Here is a 19,592-nt window from a genome sequence, read left to right as displayed (position 1 = left end):
AGGATGGGTGGGAGGAGGTGTATTCTAGGTAGCTGTGCGAGTCGGTGGGCTTGAAATGGACATCAGTTACAAGCTGGTTGCCTGAGATGGAGACTGAGAGGTCCAGGAAGGTGAGGGGTGTGCTGTAGATTGCCCGGGTGAACTGAAGGTTGGGATGGAAGGTGTTGGCGAAGTGGATGAACTGTTCGAGCTCCTCTGGGGAGCAAGAGGCGGCGCCGATACAGTCATCAATGTAACGGAGGAAGAGGTGGGGTTTGGGGCCTGTGTAGGTGCGGAAGAGGGACTGTTCCACGTAACCTACAAAGAGGCAGGCATAGCTGGGGCCCACGCGGGTGCCCATGGCCACCCCCTTTGTCTGTAGGAAGTGGAAGGAATCGAAAGAGAAGTTGTTGAGGGTGAGGACGAGTTCGGCTAGGCCGATGAGGGTGTCGGTGGAGGGGGACTGGTCGGGCCTGCGGGACAGGAAGAAGCGGACGACCTTGAGGCCACCTGCATGCGGAATGCAGGTGTATAGGGACTTGACGTCCATGGTGAAAAAGACGTGTTGGAGGCCAGGGAATTGGAAGTCCTGGAGGAGGTGGAGGGCGTGGGTGGTGCCACGGATGTAGGTAGGGAGTTCCTGGACCAAAGGGGAGAAAATGGAGTCCAGATAGGTGGAGATGAGTTTGGTGGGGCAGGAGCAGGCTGAGACGATGGGTCGACCAGTGCAGGCAGGTTTGTGGATTTTGGGATGGAGATAGAAATGGGCCGTGCGAGGTTGGGGAACACTGAGGTTGGAGGCTGTGCGTGGGAGGTCCCTGATGTGATGAGGTCATGAATGGTGTTGGAGATGATGGTTTCATGAATGGTGTTGGAGATGTCTGTAACTGATGTCCATTTATTGCCCACCGACTCCCACAGCTACCTAGAATACACCTCCTCCCACCCACCCTCCTGCAAAAATTGCATCCCCTATTCCCAATTCCTCCGCCTCAGCCGCATCTGCTCCCACGATGAGGCATTCCACTCCCGCACATCCCAGATGTCACAAGTTCTTCAAGGACCGCAATTTTCCCCCCACAGTGGTCGAGAACGCCCTTGACCGCGTCTCCAGCATTTCCCGTAACACATCCCCCACACCCCGCCCCCGCCACAACCGCCCAAAGAGGATCCCCCTCGTTCTCACACACCACCCCACCAACCTCCGGATACAACGCATCATCCTCCAACACTTCCGCCATCTACAATCCAACCCCACCACCCAAGACATTTTTCCATCCCCACCCTTGTCTGCTTTCCAGAGAGACCACTCTCTCCATGACTCCCTTGTTTGCTCCACACTTCCCTCCAACCTCACCACACCCGGCACCTTCCCCTGCAACCGCAGAAAATGCTACACTTGCCCCCACACCTCCTCCCTCACCCCTATCCCAGGCCCCAAGATGACTTTCCATATTAAGCAGAGGTTCACCTGCACATCTGCCAGTGTGGTATACTGCATCCACTGTACCCGGTGTGGCTTCTTCTACACTGGGGAAACCAAGCGGAGGCTTGGGGACAGCTTTGCAGAACACCTCCGCTCGGTTCGCAATAAACAACTGCACCTCCCAGTCGCAAACCATTTCCACTGCCCCTCCCATTCTCTAGATGGCATGTCCATCATGGGCCTCCTGCAGTGCCACAATGATGCCACCCAAAGGTTGCAGGAACAGCAACTCATATTCCGCTTGGGAACCCTGCAGCCCAATGGTATCAATGTGGACTTCACCAGCTTCAAAATCTCCCCTTCCCCCACCACATCCCAAAACCAGCCCAGTTCGTCCCCTCCCCCCACTGCACCACACAACCAGCCCAGCTCTTCCCCTCCACCCACTGCTTCCCAAAACCAGCCCAACCTGTCCTGCCTCCCTAACCTGTTCTTCCTCTCACCCATTCCTTCCTCCCACCCCAAGCCGCTCCTCCATCTCCTACCTACTAACCTCATCCCACCTCCTTGACCTGTCCGTCTTCCCTGGACTGACCTATCCCCTCCCTACCTCCCCACCTATACTCTCCTCTCCACCTATCTTCTTTTCTCTCCATCTTCGGCCCGCCTCCCCCTCTCTCGCTATTTATTCCAGAACCTTCACCCCATCCCCCCTCTGATGAAGGGACTAGGCCCGAAACATCAGTTTTTGTGCTCCTGAGATGCTGCTGGGTCTGTTGTGTTCCTCCAGCCTCACATTTTATTATCTTGGATTCTCCAGCATCTGCAGTTCCCATTATCATTGGTTCTCTGGTTCCTGTGTTGCAGTAGCCTGAGCATTTAACATAAATTCATTTTAAAAAACACTCCTCATCATGCCTGATGAGGTTGTCAGCTATTGTTGTGGAGAGCAGATCCACTATCAGGTGTAGTTTTCCTTGTACATGTATCAACTGAGGTAAACTTCATAAGGCAGTGTCAGAATCTCTGTATTTGGGGACGCATTCTTTCCAGCTCTATCAAATAGCATATAGATTAGAGGCTTGTGATTTATTTCTGTGAGTACTCTTAGGCCAAGGATATGGCCTGAAAATCTATTGCAAGCCCATGAAGCAAGACAGTTTCTTTCTCTCTGATGATATGCTGAGTCCATGTGTCTGAGAATGGCCATAGAAGCATAGTACACTGGTTCTGCTATCCATTCATTCAGACGTTATACACTATCATTAACTCATCCCATCTCCCCTAATGAGAGACAATAGCCTATAGGTATTAACACTAGAGTACCAATCTATAAAACTCAGCTAATACCCTGGGTAGTTGGGTTCAAATCCCATCAATTGCCATGAATTTGAATTCCACAAACATATCTGGAATTAAGGGTCTCATGACAATCATGAAGCCATTGTTGATTGTCCAGTAAGTCCATTTGGTTCACTCATGTCATTTCGGGAAAATGAGTCTAGACTATCTAACCTATCCTCAAAAGGCAACAGAGCAGCCTGGAGGCCTGGACTGGCGCAGAGCTGCTGAGAGCCGGAGTGGAATGGGCTAGAAGTCTGGGGTAGCTGAGAGCTGGAGCAGAATGGTGATGGCTGTTGGACTGGGGGTGGTCAGTGACCTGTGGGGCTGGTCAGACCATGTATGGAAGCCCTGTGCTAAGCTACTCCAATGCAAAGTTTATCTGTTGGTAATGTTCATCCCTCCTTTTAACTTTAGGCCTTATTTCTAACTATACTATGAATCTCTGTAAAGTAATGCAACTTCTTTTTGTTGTTTTATTCCTTTCTGTACCTAAGGATCGTACCTAGATGCTTTGTACCCAGATGATGCCATGAGAGGTGACATTGTAAACTTTTCACTGTACTCCTGTACTTCTGTACTTGAGTATACGTGACAGGAAAGGGTATTCCCTACTCTGTATTCATTCATTTCAAATACTCCTGTTCAAAGGAGTTCTAAATCTTTTGTTGTTTAACCTCTTTGGCATTTGAAGAACTTTGAGGGCAGGACACACATTCCTACTCAAGAGTGAGAATTTTTGATTGTGATAGCTAGCATCCCAGTTTGACTAAAGCAGGGAAGTCAAATTATTGATCTTCAGTTCAAAGGTAATGCAGTACAAAAATAGGGAAGTCTTACAAAAATTTACAGGCACCAATCAGACCACAGCTAGAGTACCGTGAACTGCTTTGGTTCCCTTATCGCAGGAAAGATATACTGGCATTAGAGACAGTACAGAGAAGGCTGACTAGGTTGATTCCGAAGCATGACAGGATTTTCTTATGAGGAGTGGTTTGAATAGTTTTGGTTTACAGATGACAGCCACCTTATTGAAATACTAGACAGCCAAAACTTACCTCCAGCTCAGGGCTACTAGCACAGATCACCACTCTTGATGCAGCTTGTACCTGCTTTGGAGTTCCTGCAACTCACACTGCAATGTGCTTTACTGGGTCTGAAATGCTTTTTACTATTGACTGTGCATTCTACCATCTTTTAAAAAAAAATTGTTCATTTGTGGGATGTGTTCATCAAAAGCTGGCCAGCATTTATTGTCTGTCCCTCGGTGCCCTTGAGAAGATGGTGAGCTACCTTCTTGAATTATTGCAGTCTACATGTTGTGAGTTGACCTGCAATGCCATCAGGGAGGGAATTCCAGGATTTGGACCCAGAAAAACTGAACGAGCTATGATATATTTCCAAGTCAGAATGGTGAGTAGTTAGGAGGAGACCAAAAAGGTTGTGGAGTTCCCATGTATCTGCTGCCCTTGTCGTTCTAGGTGGAACTGGTCATGGGTTTGGAAGGCCCTGTCGGAAGATCTTTGGCAAATTTCTGTGGTTCATCTTGTAGGTAGTACTCATTGCTGCTGTGTATTGGTGGTGGACAGAATGAATACTAGTGGATACAATGTCAATCAAGTGGTCTGCTTTATGTTGAATAGTGTCAGGCTTCTTGGGCTGTTCTCAAAAAGGCAAGTGGGTCGTATTCCATTGTACTCCTGACCTATGCCTTGTAGATAGTGCACAGGCTATGGGGAGTCAGGAGCCTGAGTTACTCGCCACAGTATTCCTAGCCTCTGACTTGCTTTTGCAACCACCACATTTATGTGGTAAGTCCAGTTGAGTTTCTGGTCAATGATAAACCCCAGGATGTTGATAGTGGCAAATTCAGTGGATAGATTTCTTTTATTGGTGATGGTCATAGCCTGGCATTTGTGTGGCACAAATGTTACCTTGTACAATCTTGTCACGAGGTTCTCTTTCGTTAGGTTATTGAATGTTCAACTATTTCAGCTGCCAGCTGTCTACTGAAGTAGCCATTTTAAAACAGTTTGAAGATTTTCCATGGCTGCAGATTAACGGAGTCTTCCACAACTGCCACTATGTTGTCAGATGAATCTTAGCTTAGCTCATCTTGATATAAATTCATTTGGTACTTTTGCACCCACTTTTTTCAGTTTTGAGTATGAATTTTGTAGGGCTTCCTTGGTCAAGTATAGCAAAGGATGAGACAGGTGGCCAGTGAGAGCCTTTTTCCTTGGACGGTGATGGCTTGGACGAGGGGCCATAGCTTTAAACTGAGGGGTGATAGATATAGGACAGATGTCAGAGGTAGGTTTTTTAGTAGTAAGGGTGTGGAATGCCCAGCTTGCAACAGTAGTAGACTCACCAACGTGAAGAGCATTTAAATGGTCATTGGATAAACATATGGATGATAATGGAATAGCACAGGTTAGATGGGCTTCAGATTAGTTTCACAGTTCGGCGCAACATCGAGGGCTGAAGGTCCTGTACTGCGCTGTAATGTTCTATGTTCTATGTAAAGGAAAACCGCCTACCAGTCTAATGAGAAGAATCTGTCTTACACAAGATGTAGTTTATTGTGTGAGTGCAACTATGTATAAGTAACATTGATATGACAGACATTGTTATGGAGACTATGAAGGAGACTTCAAACTTAGGTATTACCACTTGCAGATCCAAAGTTGTTCTGCCTGTTAAATCCATGTGACATCATCACATTGGATGGTGTTCAATGCGCTTGTCCATATTATTACATTCAGAGACTTACACCTTTACACGAGAGATGAACAAGTGTGCATGCTCAGTCGTAGAATGGGTGCAAAGAAGAGCTGATAGTCCTTGCATGTAGTGACTCCATCTTTTCAGTTAATACCAACGTGCAGGATGCAGAAATAGGGTGAGGGGGTTCTTATTGTTGATTTTCATTGCTGTTAATTTTAAACAAATGACAGCACCTTCTGGTCGCCAACCATTTTAACGCCCCCTCCAACTCCCTGGGTGATATATCCATCCTGGGCCTCCTCCAGTGACACAAATGACATCACCCACAAACTAGAGGAGCAACACCTCATATTCTGCCTCAGGACCTTACAGCCCGATAGCCTAAACATGGAATTCACCAGTTTTAAAATGTCTCTATCCCCAGCCTAATCCTAAATCCAACCCTGCCTCTCATCCTTGTCTCCTTGACCTGACACAACCTTCTATCTTCTCTCCCACCTATCCGCCCCACCTATCCCACTAACCGATTGCCACCACTCCCTATCTGCGTCCACCTATTACCACCCCACCTAACTTGCCTAGCCCCATCCCTCATTTCTCTATTTATTTCAGATCTCCCTTCTTCCTCTCCATTTCTGAAGAAAGGTCTTGACCTAAATTGTCAACTTTCCTGCATATCTGATACTGCCTGGCCTGCTGTGGTCCTCCAGCTCCACACTGTGTTGTCTCAACTTTTATCCTCTGGGACCCTTCACACTGGCCAATATTCTGGTATTCCAACACCATTCTGCCCTAGGCCATTTTCCTTCAGCTGAATGGGGACAGGGTGAGGGGCAGTTCTACATACCAACAATAGCCATTTTAGGCTTTTTAAAGATGTATTCAAATTTGTTATCAGAAGCTGACTTGAATTTTCTAGTCGCCACATCTCCTGAGGCAAATGGGTCTGTTGTTCCATGGTAACGTTGTGAGGCAACCCAAAGGGGTCGGTGCTCTAAGAAGGCTTAGAGGCCTCTTCTGCTGCCATCTGGAAGCTCTGTTGTAAGTGAATCCACTTTTCGTAGTGGTACCTGAGTTTTACTGCCTGAATTGTCATTTACTTTAAATGGAAAGAGTTTACCCAATTATATAACACATAGTTACCTCTGCCTGTAACTGGTTTAAGGAGCCAAACAATTTGATTTCCATAACAGTTTCTTTCTTCTGATTTCCTGCATGGTCTGGTTGTACTGAATGGCCAGCTTCTGTGTTCAATGTCCCGATGTAACCACTTTAATGCTTTTAAAGGCTTTCTTATTAATATTCTAAGTAAGGATTACCACAGAAAGTTGAAGCAGACAAAGAGAATCGTTATCTATTATTAAATAAGAAGTCTTTATTTTTGAAAGAGTCTGCATCTAAAATCTTTTCCCATCCAGCGATCAATCTGATACGTTAGAAGGAGTGAACTATATTGAGCAAAGTCGCACTTTTGTTTCCAGCTCCTTAAGTTTTTCTTTAGCATTAGGTTCCACACAAATGCTCACAACATATACATGCCACAATGAACCCAAGATTGTACCTTCCAAAGTTGTCCTTCCAATATCTTAAAGGAATGATTTATTTACATATGTTACCCATTATGGTTTAACCAGTTCCTGCAACTTTCATGATCTTAATTTTGATTTCCTGGTAGTCAATTTAATTACCTATTCAATTTTCTAGGACAGCTTTTAAGCTTAAATTCATTTTTTTCCTTTATGGTATTTATGGGATATGGAAATATAGATTGCTAGGCTATTTAGGTTAAAAATGAACACATTATTGTGGATCTGGAGTTAAATGTCAGCTAAACCAGTTAACAATGGCAGATTTCCTTTCTTTAAGCAAGCTTTCAATTCCCCAGATTCTAAATTAAATTTAGTTTTCACCATTTGCCATGTTAGAATTTGAACTTGAGTCCCCCAAACATTAACCTTGAATGACTAATCCATTGACATTAGGAGTATGAAACAGTCTTGGTCTTCTTTTGTTTCAGATAATTTAGAAGGAATCTCTTTATATTGTTCAGGCTGACTAAATATCTATGAAGGATAATAGTGGATACCAAAGTGCTTACTTGGGTCGTCCAAATGTTTGGTTAAAGAATAACTTGAGTTTGCTATTGCAATATTCATTTGTCAATTTTGTGGGGTCGAAGGAAATAGCAAAATAGAACAGGGTCTTCATCACTTCACCTATGAAAACAAGCTTGTTGGCCATGACAAAATTATCCAATGTTGTCATATAACGAGGAACAGACAATGGAGGTGGGAGTAGGCAAAGAGCCAATATCACCTTGCACCAATCCATTCAGAGGTACAGAAGGGGTTACTGTGATCAATCCATGATAGAAATATGCAAGAATGGGACTGTAACCAGAACAATTGTGGTTTTGTGGGAGGGCCATAATGCTGCGCTACAGTGACACAGACAAGATACTTTGCATGATATTGTCCGTTCTGAACAAGGTGTAATATTTGACCTGGCTGTGCCTTTACATCCATTGAGTCCAACGTTCATAAATAAGTTTGCAATCAATCTAAATTTAGCTATTACTGGTGAAGGAGGTTTACGGACTGACAGGATGATGACAGAATAATTTTAGCTCCAAGGCAGTCTGCAAACGTTCCTCACCAAGATTATACAACATCACTGACATCAATATCTGAGCCCTGTCTTTCTTCCTGGGAAATACTTTGCAGATTTCAGTTTGACAGATAATTTCCATTTAATTTCAACTTTATTACCATAAAATGGAACAAGGCCTAAAATCAATGTCACCACCTATGGAAGTAATGTAAACTGTAATACACAGCTTCCAGTTCATAACAAAGCAGATTAATTTACATTTCTTATTGATTACTGATGAGCTTTGTTTTGCAAATGAGAACTCTTACAAAAATACTGTTCATTGAAGCAATTCTAAAAGAAAATTAACTTAAGTTTGCTTTTAGGGTCATAGAGGTCTAAAGCATGAGAAGAGGCCCTTCAGCCCAACGAATCTGTGCTGGTCAAAAACAACCACCTAACTATTCTAATCCTAACATTCAGGGGTGTGTGAGTTATGGGGATATGGGTCTGGGTGGAATGCTTCAAGGGGCGGTGTGGACTTGTTGGGCCAAAAGGCCTGTTTCCACACTGTAGGGAATGTATTAACCTCCCTACTCTTAAACTTGCAGGTTTGGGTAATAAAGGCAAGTAACCAATATTCACCCCTAATCATTTATCTACCTGTTCTGCTACCTCAAGAGACCAATAGATATGCAGAAGAAGGTCCTTCTGATCTGTGGTGCTTTCAAGGATCCAACTGTTCATCATATATTCCCTTGTCTTGTTTGTTGCAACCAAATGCATCACCTCATGCTAATCCAGCTTGAATTTGCCACTAATCAGCCCATTTAACCAGTCCAGTTATATCCTTCTGTAATCTAAGGCCATCCTTCTCACTATTTACCACTCCACCAATTTTTCTATCGTCCATGATTTTCTGAACAAATGGAACCTGATTTTTAGACTGGACTAATGTAGCAATCTCTAAGCATAGGACTGCAATATGGGATGGGCAGAGGTGGGAAATAATCTTGGTAGGCGTTGTACAATGATCTCACTTTACCACACTCAGCAGTTGAAAATGTGTTTGCTCATGTCAGAGACTATTTAAAAAGTACACAACAAATATTCACTCCAGATTGTTTTGGATGGTAGGAATTTGAATGTTGTTGAAGAAACACTTTGTCAAAGCTTTTGAACCCAGCAGAACAAAAACAAGGATACCAATTTGTGGGGAAACTCTTTCTATCTCCTCTCAAGCAACAGAAATATTAGATTTCCCCTAAAGGCAGAAATCTTGTGACTTACCCCGACGAGTGCAAAAAACTTCGACAAAATGTGTCGTTTTCATCAATACTCAATATTCACTTTGCTCATAATAATTTGTGCTATATATTCAACTGTAAATAGGAGCTATTTGTTCGACATCCGAAACTAGTGGTTCGTATTCATGGTGTGGTTGGGGAAGAATGGTGGGGAGGAGAGATCCAGCATGAAACTGAATAGAAGTGTGTGCAGTGTTATTTGAATCCGGTCTAACTTGTCTACTGTATTATTTTATTATCATATCATATTTCATATTGAGTAATAGTTTCACACAGGCAACTTTTCTCTCTCTACAGTAGGCCTTTGAAGCTATTTAGAAGTAACTTCCTTCCCCATTAATTTCACAAGGATTTTGTCATAATTATTTCCCAGCACTGTACAAATGATTTGGTTTATAAATATTCTCTTAAGTACACATTTCAAACTCTGAAGGTATCACTCAGCACAGAAAATGGAGACTGCAGTTCACCATAGTTGGTTACTGGAGAAAATCTATGCTAGGACAGGCAGATTTACAAGATTCGAAAATTTTTCTGACTGGGAAAGCAACCAAACATTATCATAGTTGCAGAGATGATATAATGTTAAACATTATGTTTTGTTTTAATCACCTGTGAGACGTGACTGTTGCTGGCTGGCCTGCATTTATTGCCTGTCCCTAGTTGCCCTTGAGAAAGTGGTGGTGAGCTACTTTCTTGAGCTGCTGCAGCCCACGTGTTGTAGGTTGACCCACAATGTCCTTACAGACAGAATTCCAGGATTTTGATCCAGCAACAGTGAAGGAACAGTGGTATATTTGTATAAATATTATATATATATATATATTCCAAATCAGCATGTTGAGTTGCTTGGAGGAGAACATGCAGATGGCAAGTGGTTCCCACACATCCCTTGTCCTCCTAAATGGAAGTGGTTGTGGGTCTGGATTTTTGTTGAACTTCTGCAGTGCAACTTATAGATAGCACACGCTATTTTTACTGAGTGTCAGTGGTGCCAGGAATAAATGTGGTGCCAACCAAGCAGGGCATTTAGTCCTGGTGAGTGTCAAGCTTCTTGAATGTTGTTGGAGTTGCACCCATCAAGGCAAGTGGGGAGTATTCCATGACACTCCTGACTTGTATCTTGTAGATGGTGGACTGGTTTAGAGAGTCAGGAAGTGAGTTACTTGCCATAGTATTCCCAGCCTTTGACTTGTTCTTGTAGTCACTGTACTTGTGTGGTGAGTCCAGTTGAATGTCTGGTCAATGGTAACCCCAAGGATGTTGATAATGGGGGATTCAGTGATGGTAATATCAATGAATCTTAAGGGACGGTGATTAGATTGTCTGTCTCTTTTGGAGAAGGTCATTGCCTGACGTTTGTGTGGCATGAATATTACTTGCTACTTATGAGCTCAATCCTGGATGTTGTCCAGATCTTGCTACATTTGAACATGGGCTGCTTCGGTATCTGAGGAGTAGCAAATGATGCTACACATTGTGCAATTATCAGCAAACATCCCTAATTCTGAACTTATGATGGAAGAAGTCATTCGTTAAGCAGCTATAAGGTGCTTGGGCCCAAGTCACTACCCTGAAAATTCCTGCAGAGATGTCTTGGAGCCGAGCTGACTGGCCTGCAACAATCACACCTATTTTCCCATGTGCCAGGTATGACTCTAACCAGCAGAGAATTTGCCCCTGATACTTATTGATTCTGCTTTTGCTAAAGCTCCTTGATGCCACACTCTGTCGTGTGTGGATTTGTTGTCAAAGACTGTCACTCTCCCCTCACCTCTGGAATTCAGCTCTTTTATCTCTGTTTGACCAAAGGCTGTAACAAGGTGAGGAGCTGATTGACCCTAGTAGAACTCAAACTAGATGTCACTGAGCAGGTTATTGCTGAGCAGGTGCTGCTTGATAGTACTTTTGATGACATCTTCCGTTACCTTACTGATGATTGAGAGTGGACTGGTGGTGTGGTAATTTGCTGGGTTGGATTTGTCCTACTTTTGTGTGGGCAGGTCATACTTGGGCAATTTTCCATATTATTGGGTAGATGTCAATGTGCTGGCAAAATTTGGCCAGGGGAGTAGTAAGTTCTGGAAGACAAACCTTCAGTGCTATTGAGCGAATGTTGACAGGTCCTTTAGCTGTTCCGCTATCCAGCTCCTTCAACCATTTCTTGACATCATGTGGAGTGAATCAATTTGGCTAAAAAAAGGTATCCATGATACTGGAGACCACTAAAGGAGGCCAAGATGGATCATCTACTCTGTGCTTCTGTTTGAAAATTGCTGCGAATGCCTCAGCTTTACCTTTTGTACTGATGTGCTGGGCTCTTCCGTCATTGAGGCCTGGGATATTTGGGGAGCCTCATCCTACAGTGAGTTCTCTAATTTAATGGTGCCACCACCATCACAACCAGGATTGCAGAACTTAGATTGGATTTGTTGGATATGGGATCACTTAGATTTGTCTATCACCTGTTGCTCATGCTGTTTGGTAGCTTCATCAGGTTGGCAACTCATTTTAAGGAATGCCTGCTTCTGGCCCTGGCATGCTGTCCCACACTCTTCACTGAAGCAGGGTTGATTCCCTGGCTGGATAAGTGGGGGATATGCTATGCCATGAGGTTGCAGATGGTGTTGGAGTACAATTCTGCTGCTGTTGAGGCCCACAGAGCCTCATGAATTGTTAGACCTGCTCAAAGTCTGTCCCATTTATTGCAGTGAAAATGCCACACAACATGATAGAGTGTTCTCAATGTGAAGGCTGGACTTCATCTCTACAAGGACTGTGAGATGGTCACTCCTGTCAATAGTGTCATTACAGTTGCATCTGCAGCCGGCTGGTAAGTAGATGACAAGGTGTAGAGCTGGATGAACACAGCAGGCCAAGCAGCATCAGAGGAGCAGGAAAGCTGGTGTAGGCCTGAAACGTCATCTTTCCTGCTCCTCTGATGTTGCTTAGCCTGCTGTGTTCATTCAGCTCTACACCTTGTAATCTCAGATTCTCCAGCATCTGCAGTTCCTACTATCTCTGATTACACAGAACATAGAACATTACAGCACAGTACAGGCCCTTCGGCCCTCGACGTTGTGCCGACCTGTCATAACAATCTCAAGCCCATCTAACCTACACTATTCCATGTACGTCCATATGCTTATCCAATGACGACTTAAATGTACCTAAAGTTGGCGAATCTACTACTGTTGCAGGCAAAGCATTCCATTCCCTTACTACTCTCTGAGTAAAGAAACTACCTGTGACATCTGTCCTATATCATTCACCCCTCAATTTAAAGCTATGCCCCCTTGTGCTCGCCGTCACCATCCGAGGAAAAAGGCTCTCCCTATCCACCCTATCTAATGATTGGTAAGGATGAGGTCAAGTATGCTTTTCCTCTTGTTGGTGCCGTCACCACTTGTAACAGACCCAGTCCATCAGCTACACCCTTTAAAATTCAACCATCTTGATCAGTGGTGCTGAAACTGAACCACTGTTTGTGGAGGACACTGAAATACCCCACTCATGAGAATATTTTGCATCCTTGTCACCCTCAATGCTTCCTCCAAGTGTTGTTCAATGTGGAGGAGTTTTGACTCATCAGCAGAGGGAAAACAGTATGCAGTAATCAGCAGGAGGTTTTGTTGACCATGTTTACCCTGAAACCATGAGACTTCATGGGGTCTGGACTTAATAGGTGAGGACTCCTGAGGCAACTCTGTCCTGACTGGATACCACTGTATCACCATGTCTGCTGGATCTGTTCTGCCAGTGGGATAAAACATGTGATGGTGATGTCTGGGGCCTTGTCTAAGATGTATGATTCCATGGGTATCACTATGTCAGGCCAGTCTGTGAGACAGCTTCACACAATTTTGGTACTAGCCACCAGATGTTGGTAAGCAGGAATTTGCCAGACTTTTCCAGTGCCTAAGTTGATGCTAGGTGGTCTGTCCAGGTTCATTTCTTAACTGAGAAATCAAAGCAATTGACAGAACTGAATGATTTTATCAGCCATTTCAAAGGGTGTTGAGGGTCAGCTGCATTGTTACGGGTCTGGAGTCACATGTAGGCCAGACCAGCTGAGGATGGCAGATTTCTCTCCCTTAAGAACATTAGAGGACCAAATGGGTTTTTCCCAAAAATTTTAATTCCAGATTTTTAAAATTTGAATTCAAATTCCACTATCTGCTGTGGTAAGATTCAAATCTGGGTCTCCAGGCATTGGCTGACTTTCTTGATTGAGACTCTAGTGACAATACTACTAGACCATTGCTAGTCTTACACATTTACTTGATAGCTTGACTAGCCAGTAAAAAAAATGCATCATTGATGTGAACCAAGGACCATGCTTATTTTACACTGTATACCCAAATTTATTTGGAAACTCAAGATAATTTCATACATTCATAATCTACGATATGCATACGCATGGACTATATCTGCTAATAAATGAAACTAACAAAATCTATCAATTGCTCGAATACTCCTGATTCATGAATGCATTTATTCTTTGAGCACTTTCAAATTCTATTGAATTAACTTAATCTCAATGGAGGTAATAGTCATATTAGGGCAATGAGCAAAGACTGAAAAGGAAGAAGAGTACAAAATATATTGCTAAATGGTGTGTAATCAAATGAATGTCAAGATACTGCTTATTTTATAAGGATAGCATTTATTTTTTTTAGATGAATACACGTTCCCTTCTTGAGAATTACACATGGGGAGAAATCAACCAATACTTTTCATAAAGCATATAAAGCATGTAGATAACTGTCCATAGACACAAATTATTCCATTTTAACCAATGGCCCACAGATCATCCCAATTATTACAAAGTACAAAGATAAAATATTTTAGATTAAAAATGGACGGTTTAATGATGATAAACCTTTTTATATACTGCATTGTGCAAAACGGTGGTATAGTATTCCCCTTGGATGAACTTTCTCATTTAAATTAATTAAACTTGTTGGACAATGAAACTACCATTGAACATACCAAAGAACTCAAAATAATCCTTATATACTTCAAACTACAAAGATGGATTTAGCAGATACATTTATAAATATGTTCCAAGATTAAATTTACAACTTTTATTATAGTTTACACAATACATTATTCTGGGCACCTGTACAGTGTGCATTTCAATGCATCTAATTGTGCGTTTAGACCTTTATCCTCTGACAGCGAATAAGTCGGTCTATGCAATATAAGCAACAGACTTCAGACTTCTGTAAACTCAATTTGCTTTTGATACCACTAGTTACATAGCTGGATGATAGCATCAAAAAACACTCTCAAATGTTGCAGTATCTAGAGGCATCGACTTAATTTCACTTTGCTTTGGGGACAAAGAATTTGCTGACTATTGATTGATGGCTAATCTCTGTTCTCTGTTCTTTCTCTTCTCGGTGCGTTTAATTTGTGCTTCCTTTTCACAACTGCAATACATATTTCCACTTTAAAAAATATACCAGAACAAAAGACAGAGAACATTTACTTGGTAGAAGGCACAATCGTATTTGTACATCCCTTTACAAAATATTGAACTGACAGCAGGTAAGATGACCTAAGACAGATTAACATCTGTCAACAATGCTACTGTACGCAGTTAACGCAAATTACAGTGAACTCTGTGTAAATGCATTCTTCCATAAATTGAACTCCTGCATAAACAAACAAACAATTATTATGAAATTCAAATAATCTATATGATGAAATGTACAATAGACATTCTGGAAGCAGAAACTCTTAAATAGGAACCACAGGGTGTGTTCAATGCATGAAGCACTTTCATGGCTAGGATTTAACCTGGTTCCTAAAGCTTCTGTATCAGTTAAGTTAACAAAGTCAGATTCACCAATGATTTATTTTGAAACTTATTTCCTTCTAGTCTCCAAATTCTTTAAACCAATGAATCCCATTTAGTGACAGGTGCAATGGCTTTTGTGAACAAATAACTTTTGTTGAATTGGGAACTTTTTACACAGCATGCACAGTGCAGAGACACTCTTCTTAGGGATTAAATGCATGCATGCTTCAGTCTCAATTATACAAATGTAATACTAAAGAATTCTACATTCCATTAGAAAATGTTTATAGTACAGGCAACAGTCACTTTGACAATAAGGACACTTGCAAATAAATATCACAATAACATTTCACATGTTAAAATTAAATTCACATGTTTTACTGTAGTACAAATAAGGTTTGAAGATGCACTTGTGATTGGAAAGAAACTTAACAAGATGAATACTTGATCAGTATTTTGTTAATCTTGAAATTCCTACTAAGAGAGGAACATTGAAAAATCATTGATTTTCAATTAACAATCCAGCCTAAAACTTCAGCACAACTGAAATAACAGTTATGCCGTCCACAAGTCATTTTGCTTAAACTCAGCTATTGGTACAAAATGCTGAGGCCTCATCATGTTAATTATGGCTTTCCTCTTGCAACTCCATGCTGCTAGACAGTTTTCCAGTTATATGAAAATTATCATAGTAGCTACTGGCAAAAAAACATTTGGAATATAAATGCAACAGAAATGAAGCAAAACATTTCAGGACAACAACGCTTAGAAAAAAATATCATTTTTCTACCACCCTACAAAATACCCACCTAGTTTTATAAAAAAAATTGTCCTCATAACAAACATAAAATGCTATAAGTAGCAAGACAGGATCAAGGCTAGTTAGATAGCAGTTGAGAAGAAATATTTGTTTTCAAAATAACCCAGTCTGACCTTGGTGAAAATGTTCCAAATTAGTGTTGAAGCGTCATTTTAGTTTAAAAATGAGGCATCTGGCAGTGTATGCCATCCCAGTATGATGTACAGCAATTCTATTTTATTTTCTGTGAGGTTTTTATTTGGCTCAGCTGCTATTTTACATGACCAGTAAAATAAACGCCTTTGAGAACAGAGCCTGATTACCAAGTGACTTTGATGAAACTTGAAAAAGACAAGAATTTGAATCAAGTTAATTTAACACACAATATTGTACTCTGGGTGAATGAAACATTATTAGTTTCACAGAAAAAGGTTAAAAAATTTACACGGAAATAAAGAAGGATTAAAATATATTAAAGTATACACATTACTGTCAGTGACTAATACAGGTGAATAAAAACTTTAAAATGGAACATTTTATTAATGTGACAAACATGAGGATGTCAGGTATGGGTGAAGTAAAAGAATATTGTCACTTTTAGACAGACTTCATAATTCACGTGGCAATTAAGCAATCCAATGGTGAAAATATCTTCCATATTTCATCTATTCATTGGGAAATGTTTACTAGAATGCCAAGATTAAAAATAGGTTCAATCATAATTATCTCTTTTCGTAAGCTAGTTTCTGGCTATTAATTGTAATAGGAGTTAACTTGTAATTAACAGGATTTAAGATTTGTCTTTAAATTGCATGGTTGCAAAAATCAAGAAAATTACAAAAAAAGCAGATCTCAGATTACACTATCACTCTATAGTTCCAAAAGATATTTAGATTGCTGTTCATTAAATTCTCGGTAAATTAATTCCAGTGGGTTCATATGAATGCTATTTTAATAACTAGTTGAGATACTCATTGAAAATTTGTAATTACTTCTGATGTGGGACAGTACTCAATGCCTCCTCCCGTGAGCGACTTAATGAAACGTTCTGCAGAAGAGAAAAGAATTAATAGATCATAACATAATGTTGGTCAAATTTGAAGTCAAAAAGCTTCATTCACTCCGAAGAATGCAGTAGCAAATTTGACTAATTCTACAGCAATATATATTTGTTTGTGTGATCAAGTTTCTTTTCGGGATAACTAAGTAATAAAAGCACAACCTCGTTTTTCCTTGAAAAGTGACCAAATCTAAACACAGAATAAACCTAGTAAAGCATTTTCAGTAAATAATCCTTTAATCTAACGAAGAACCTATGCAAACTGCAGGGGAATGCCTGCCTAGCTGACTATCCAAGTACCCAACTGACAGCTTAACATATTACTCAAATCACATTATTAGGAGGTGTCTTCGAAGACTGTTTGTTGCAGGAGATAACAATGATGTGATGTTACTATTAGTGTGATGAAACATGTTAATTTAAGTTTAAGAATTTTTTTTTCTACTTTGAACGTTGGAATTTATAGGTATACATTTTTATTATCTCTTGCATCCAAGCCAATCCCTGTTTGGCTTTAGGCACTTTGGTTCTGATGTTACATATTTTCCTTAGAATGACTTATGAAGATACTGGCCCTTACAAAATAGAAAATAAGTGCAGGAGTAGCCCAACCTGCACTACCACTCAATATAATCACGGCTGATTATACAAGCTCAGTATCCCATTCCTGCTTTCTCTCCATACCCCTTGGGTGACACAGTGGCTCAGTGGTTGGCACTGCAGCTTCACAGTGCTAGGGACCCAGGTTCAATTCCAGCCTCGGGACTGTCTGTGTGAAGTTTGCATATTCTCCCCGTGTCTGCGTGGGTTTCCTCCGGGTGCTCCAGTTTCCACCCACAGTCCAAAGATGTGCAGGCTAGGTGAATCAGCCATGCTAAATTGCCCGTAGTGTTTCGGGGTGTGTGGGTTATAGGGGGAATGGGTTTGGGTGGGATGTTCCAAAGGACATTGTGGACTGGTTGGGCCGAAGGGCCTGTTCCCACACTGTAGGGAATCTAATTTAATCTCTTTAGCTGCAAGGACCACATCCAGCTCACTCTTGAATATATCTCATTAACTGGCTTCAACAGCTTCCTGAGGCAGAGAATTCCATAGGTTCACAACTGTTTGAGTGAAGAAATCCTTCATAGTCTCAGTCCTGACTGGCTTACCCCTTATTCTTAGACTGTGACCCCTAGTTCTGGACTTCCCCAACATTGGGAACATTCTTCCTGTAACTAGCCTGTCCAGTCCCATCAGGATTTTACGTGTTTCTGTGAAAACACCCCTCATCCTTCTAAATTCCAGCAAGTACAAGCCCAGTTGAACCAGTCTTTCCTCATAAATTAATCCTGCCAACCCAGGAATTAGTCTCGTGAACCTTCACTGGACTCCCTCAACAGCAAGAATGTCCCTTCTCAGAGTAGGAGACCAAAACTGCACTCAACACTCAAGGTGTGGCCTTACCAAGGCCCTGTATAACTGCACAAGACATCCTCACTCCGATACTCAAATTCGCAAATCCTCTCACTATGAAGGCCAGCATGCCATTAGCTTTCCTCACTGCCTGCCGCATCTGTATACCAACCTTCGGTGACTGTTCCACCATGACACCCAGGTTGTGTTGCACTTCACCTTTTCCTAAACTGCCACCATTCAGATGATAATCTGCCTTCCTGCTTTTGTGACCAAAGCGGATAACCTCACATTTATCCACATTATATTGCATTTGTGAAATATATGCCCACTCATCCAAGTCACCCTGCAGCCTCTTAGCATCCTCCTCACAGCACACACTGCCACCCAGCCTAGTGTACAAATCTTACAAAATAGTGTTAAACCTTGAACTAGTCAAAATCTGGATGAAAACAGCAAGACAAAAGTCTTGAACAAAGTCTATCAAAGAACAATGCTAAGTTTACTCTGACTTACTGAAATGCCTCACAGCTTTAATAACTGAACAAATACGTATTCTATCACAGTTCACATTGTGCCACTTGATAAATTTAGTGAATAAACTGGAAAAGAAGAATAATCAATATAGTGATAATTATAATGAACATTATGATTATCTTGGAAATACAAAAGAAATAACAATACTTCTTGTGGCCGCAAAGTAAACCTTGAACTGTGGTTTTTTTTTGACATGACTAACTGGTATGTTAATGTCAGGGTTAACGTTTCGGGTCCGGTGACCCTTTGTCAGAACTGAGGAAGGCTTACCGGACCCAAAACGTTAACCCTGTTTGTTCCTTCAGAAATGCTGCCTGACCTGCTGAACTTTTTTTGCAACATTGTTTTTGTTCCTGATATTCAGCATCCGCAGTTCTTTCAGTTTTTGTTAATGTCAGATATTCTTGACAACTTCAGATTGAGAGCTATATTTATCATGCAAGATTTTGCTTCAAATTTCTTTGAGATATTGCAGATCAAGCAGACACTACATCTCTTATAACTAGAAAAGATTATCATTTATCTAAAGGATTAAAAATGGCACAAATACAACATGCCCTGTAAGTGAGAGACATGATACCAAAATATCTGACACAAGAAGAAAATGCTGGTAACACTTCAGTCTG

General features: G+C 41.5%; 1 protein-coding gene across 6 annotated transcripts in view; it reads right to left on the bottom strand.

Moving 5' to 3' along the window:
• Positions 1–14,034: 14,034 nt before the first annotated feature.
• Positions 14,035–19,592, bottom strand: part of LOC125462674 (6-phosphofructo-2-kinase/fructose-2,6-bisphosphatase 2-like) — a 77,957-nt gene continuing 72,399 nt past the window's right edge. For 4 of the 6 annotated variants that reach the window (XM_059653381.1, XM_059653384.1, XM_059653387.1 and 1 more), the window contains 2 exons: positions 16,967–17,022; positions 14,035–14,804 (listed from right to left, as the gene is read on the bottom strand). In XM_059653381.1, coding sequence (XP_059509364.1) covers positions 14,729–14,804; positions 16,967–17,022 — 132 coding nt within the window. In that variant the 3' untranslated portion in view covers positions 14,035–14,728. Of the gene's footprint in view, positions 15,030–16,966; positions 17,023–19,592 lie in introns of all 6 variants that reach the window. The other 2 variants (XM_059653382.1, XM_059653383.1) reach the window with 1 other exon arrangement.

The sequence above is a fragment of the Stegostoma tigrinum genome, chromosome 21 (assembly GCF_030684315.1).
Source record: "Stegostoma tigrinum isolate sSteTig4 chromosome 21, sSteTig4.hap1, whole genome shotgun sequence".
Taxonomy (NCBI): Eukaryota; Metazoa; Chordata; class Chondrichthyes; order Orectolobiformes; family Stegostomatidae; genus Stegostoma; species Stegostoma tigrinum.
The sequence above is the reverse complement of the archived record's forward strand: the minus strand, read 5'-3'. Positions and strand labels throughout refer to the sequence as shown.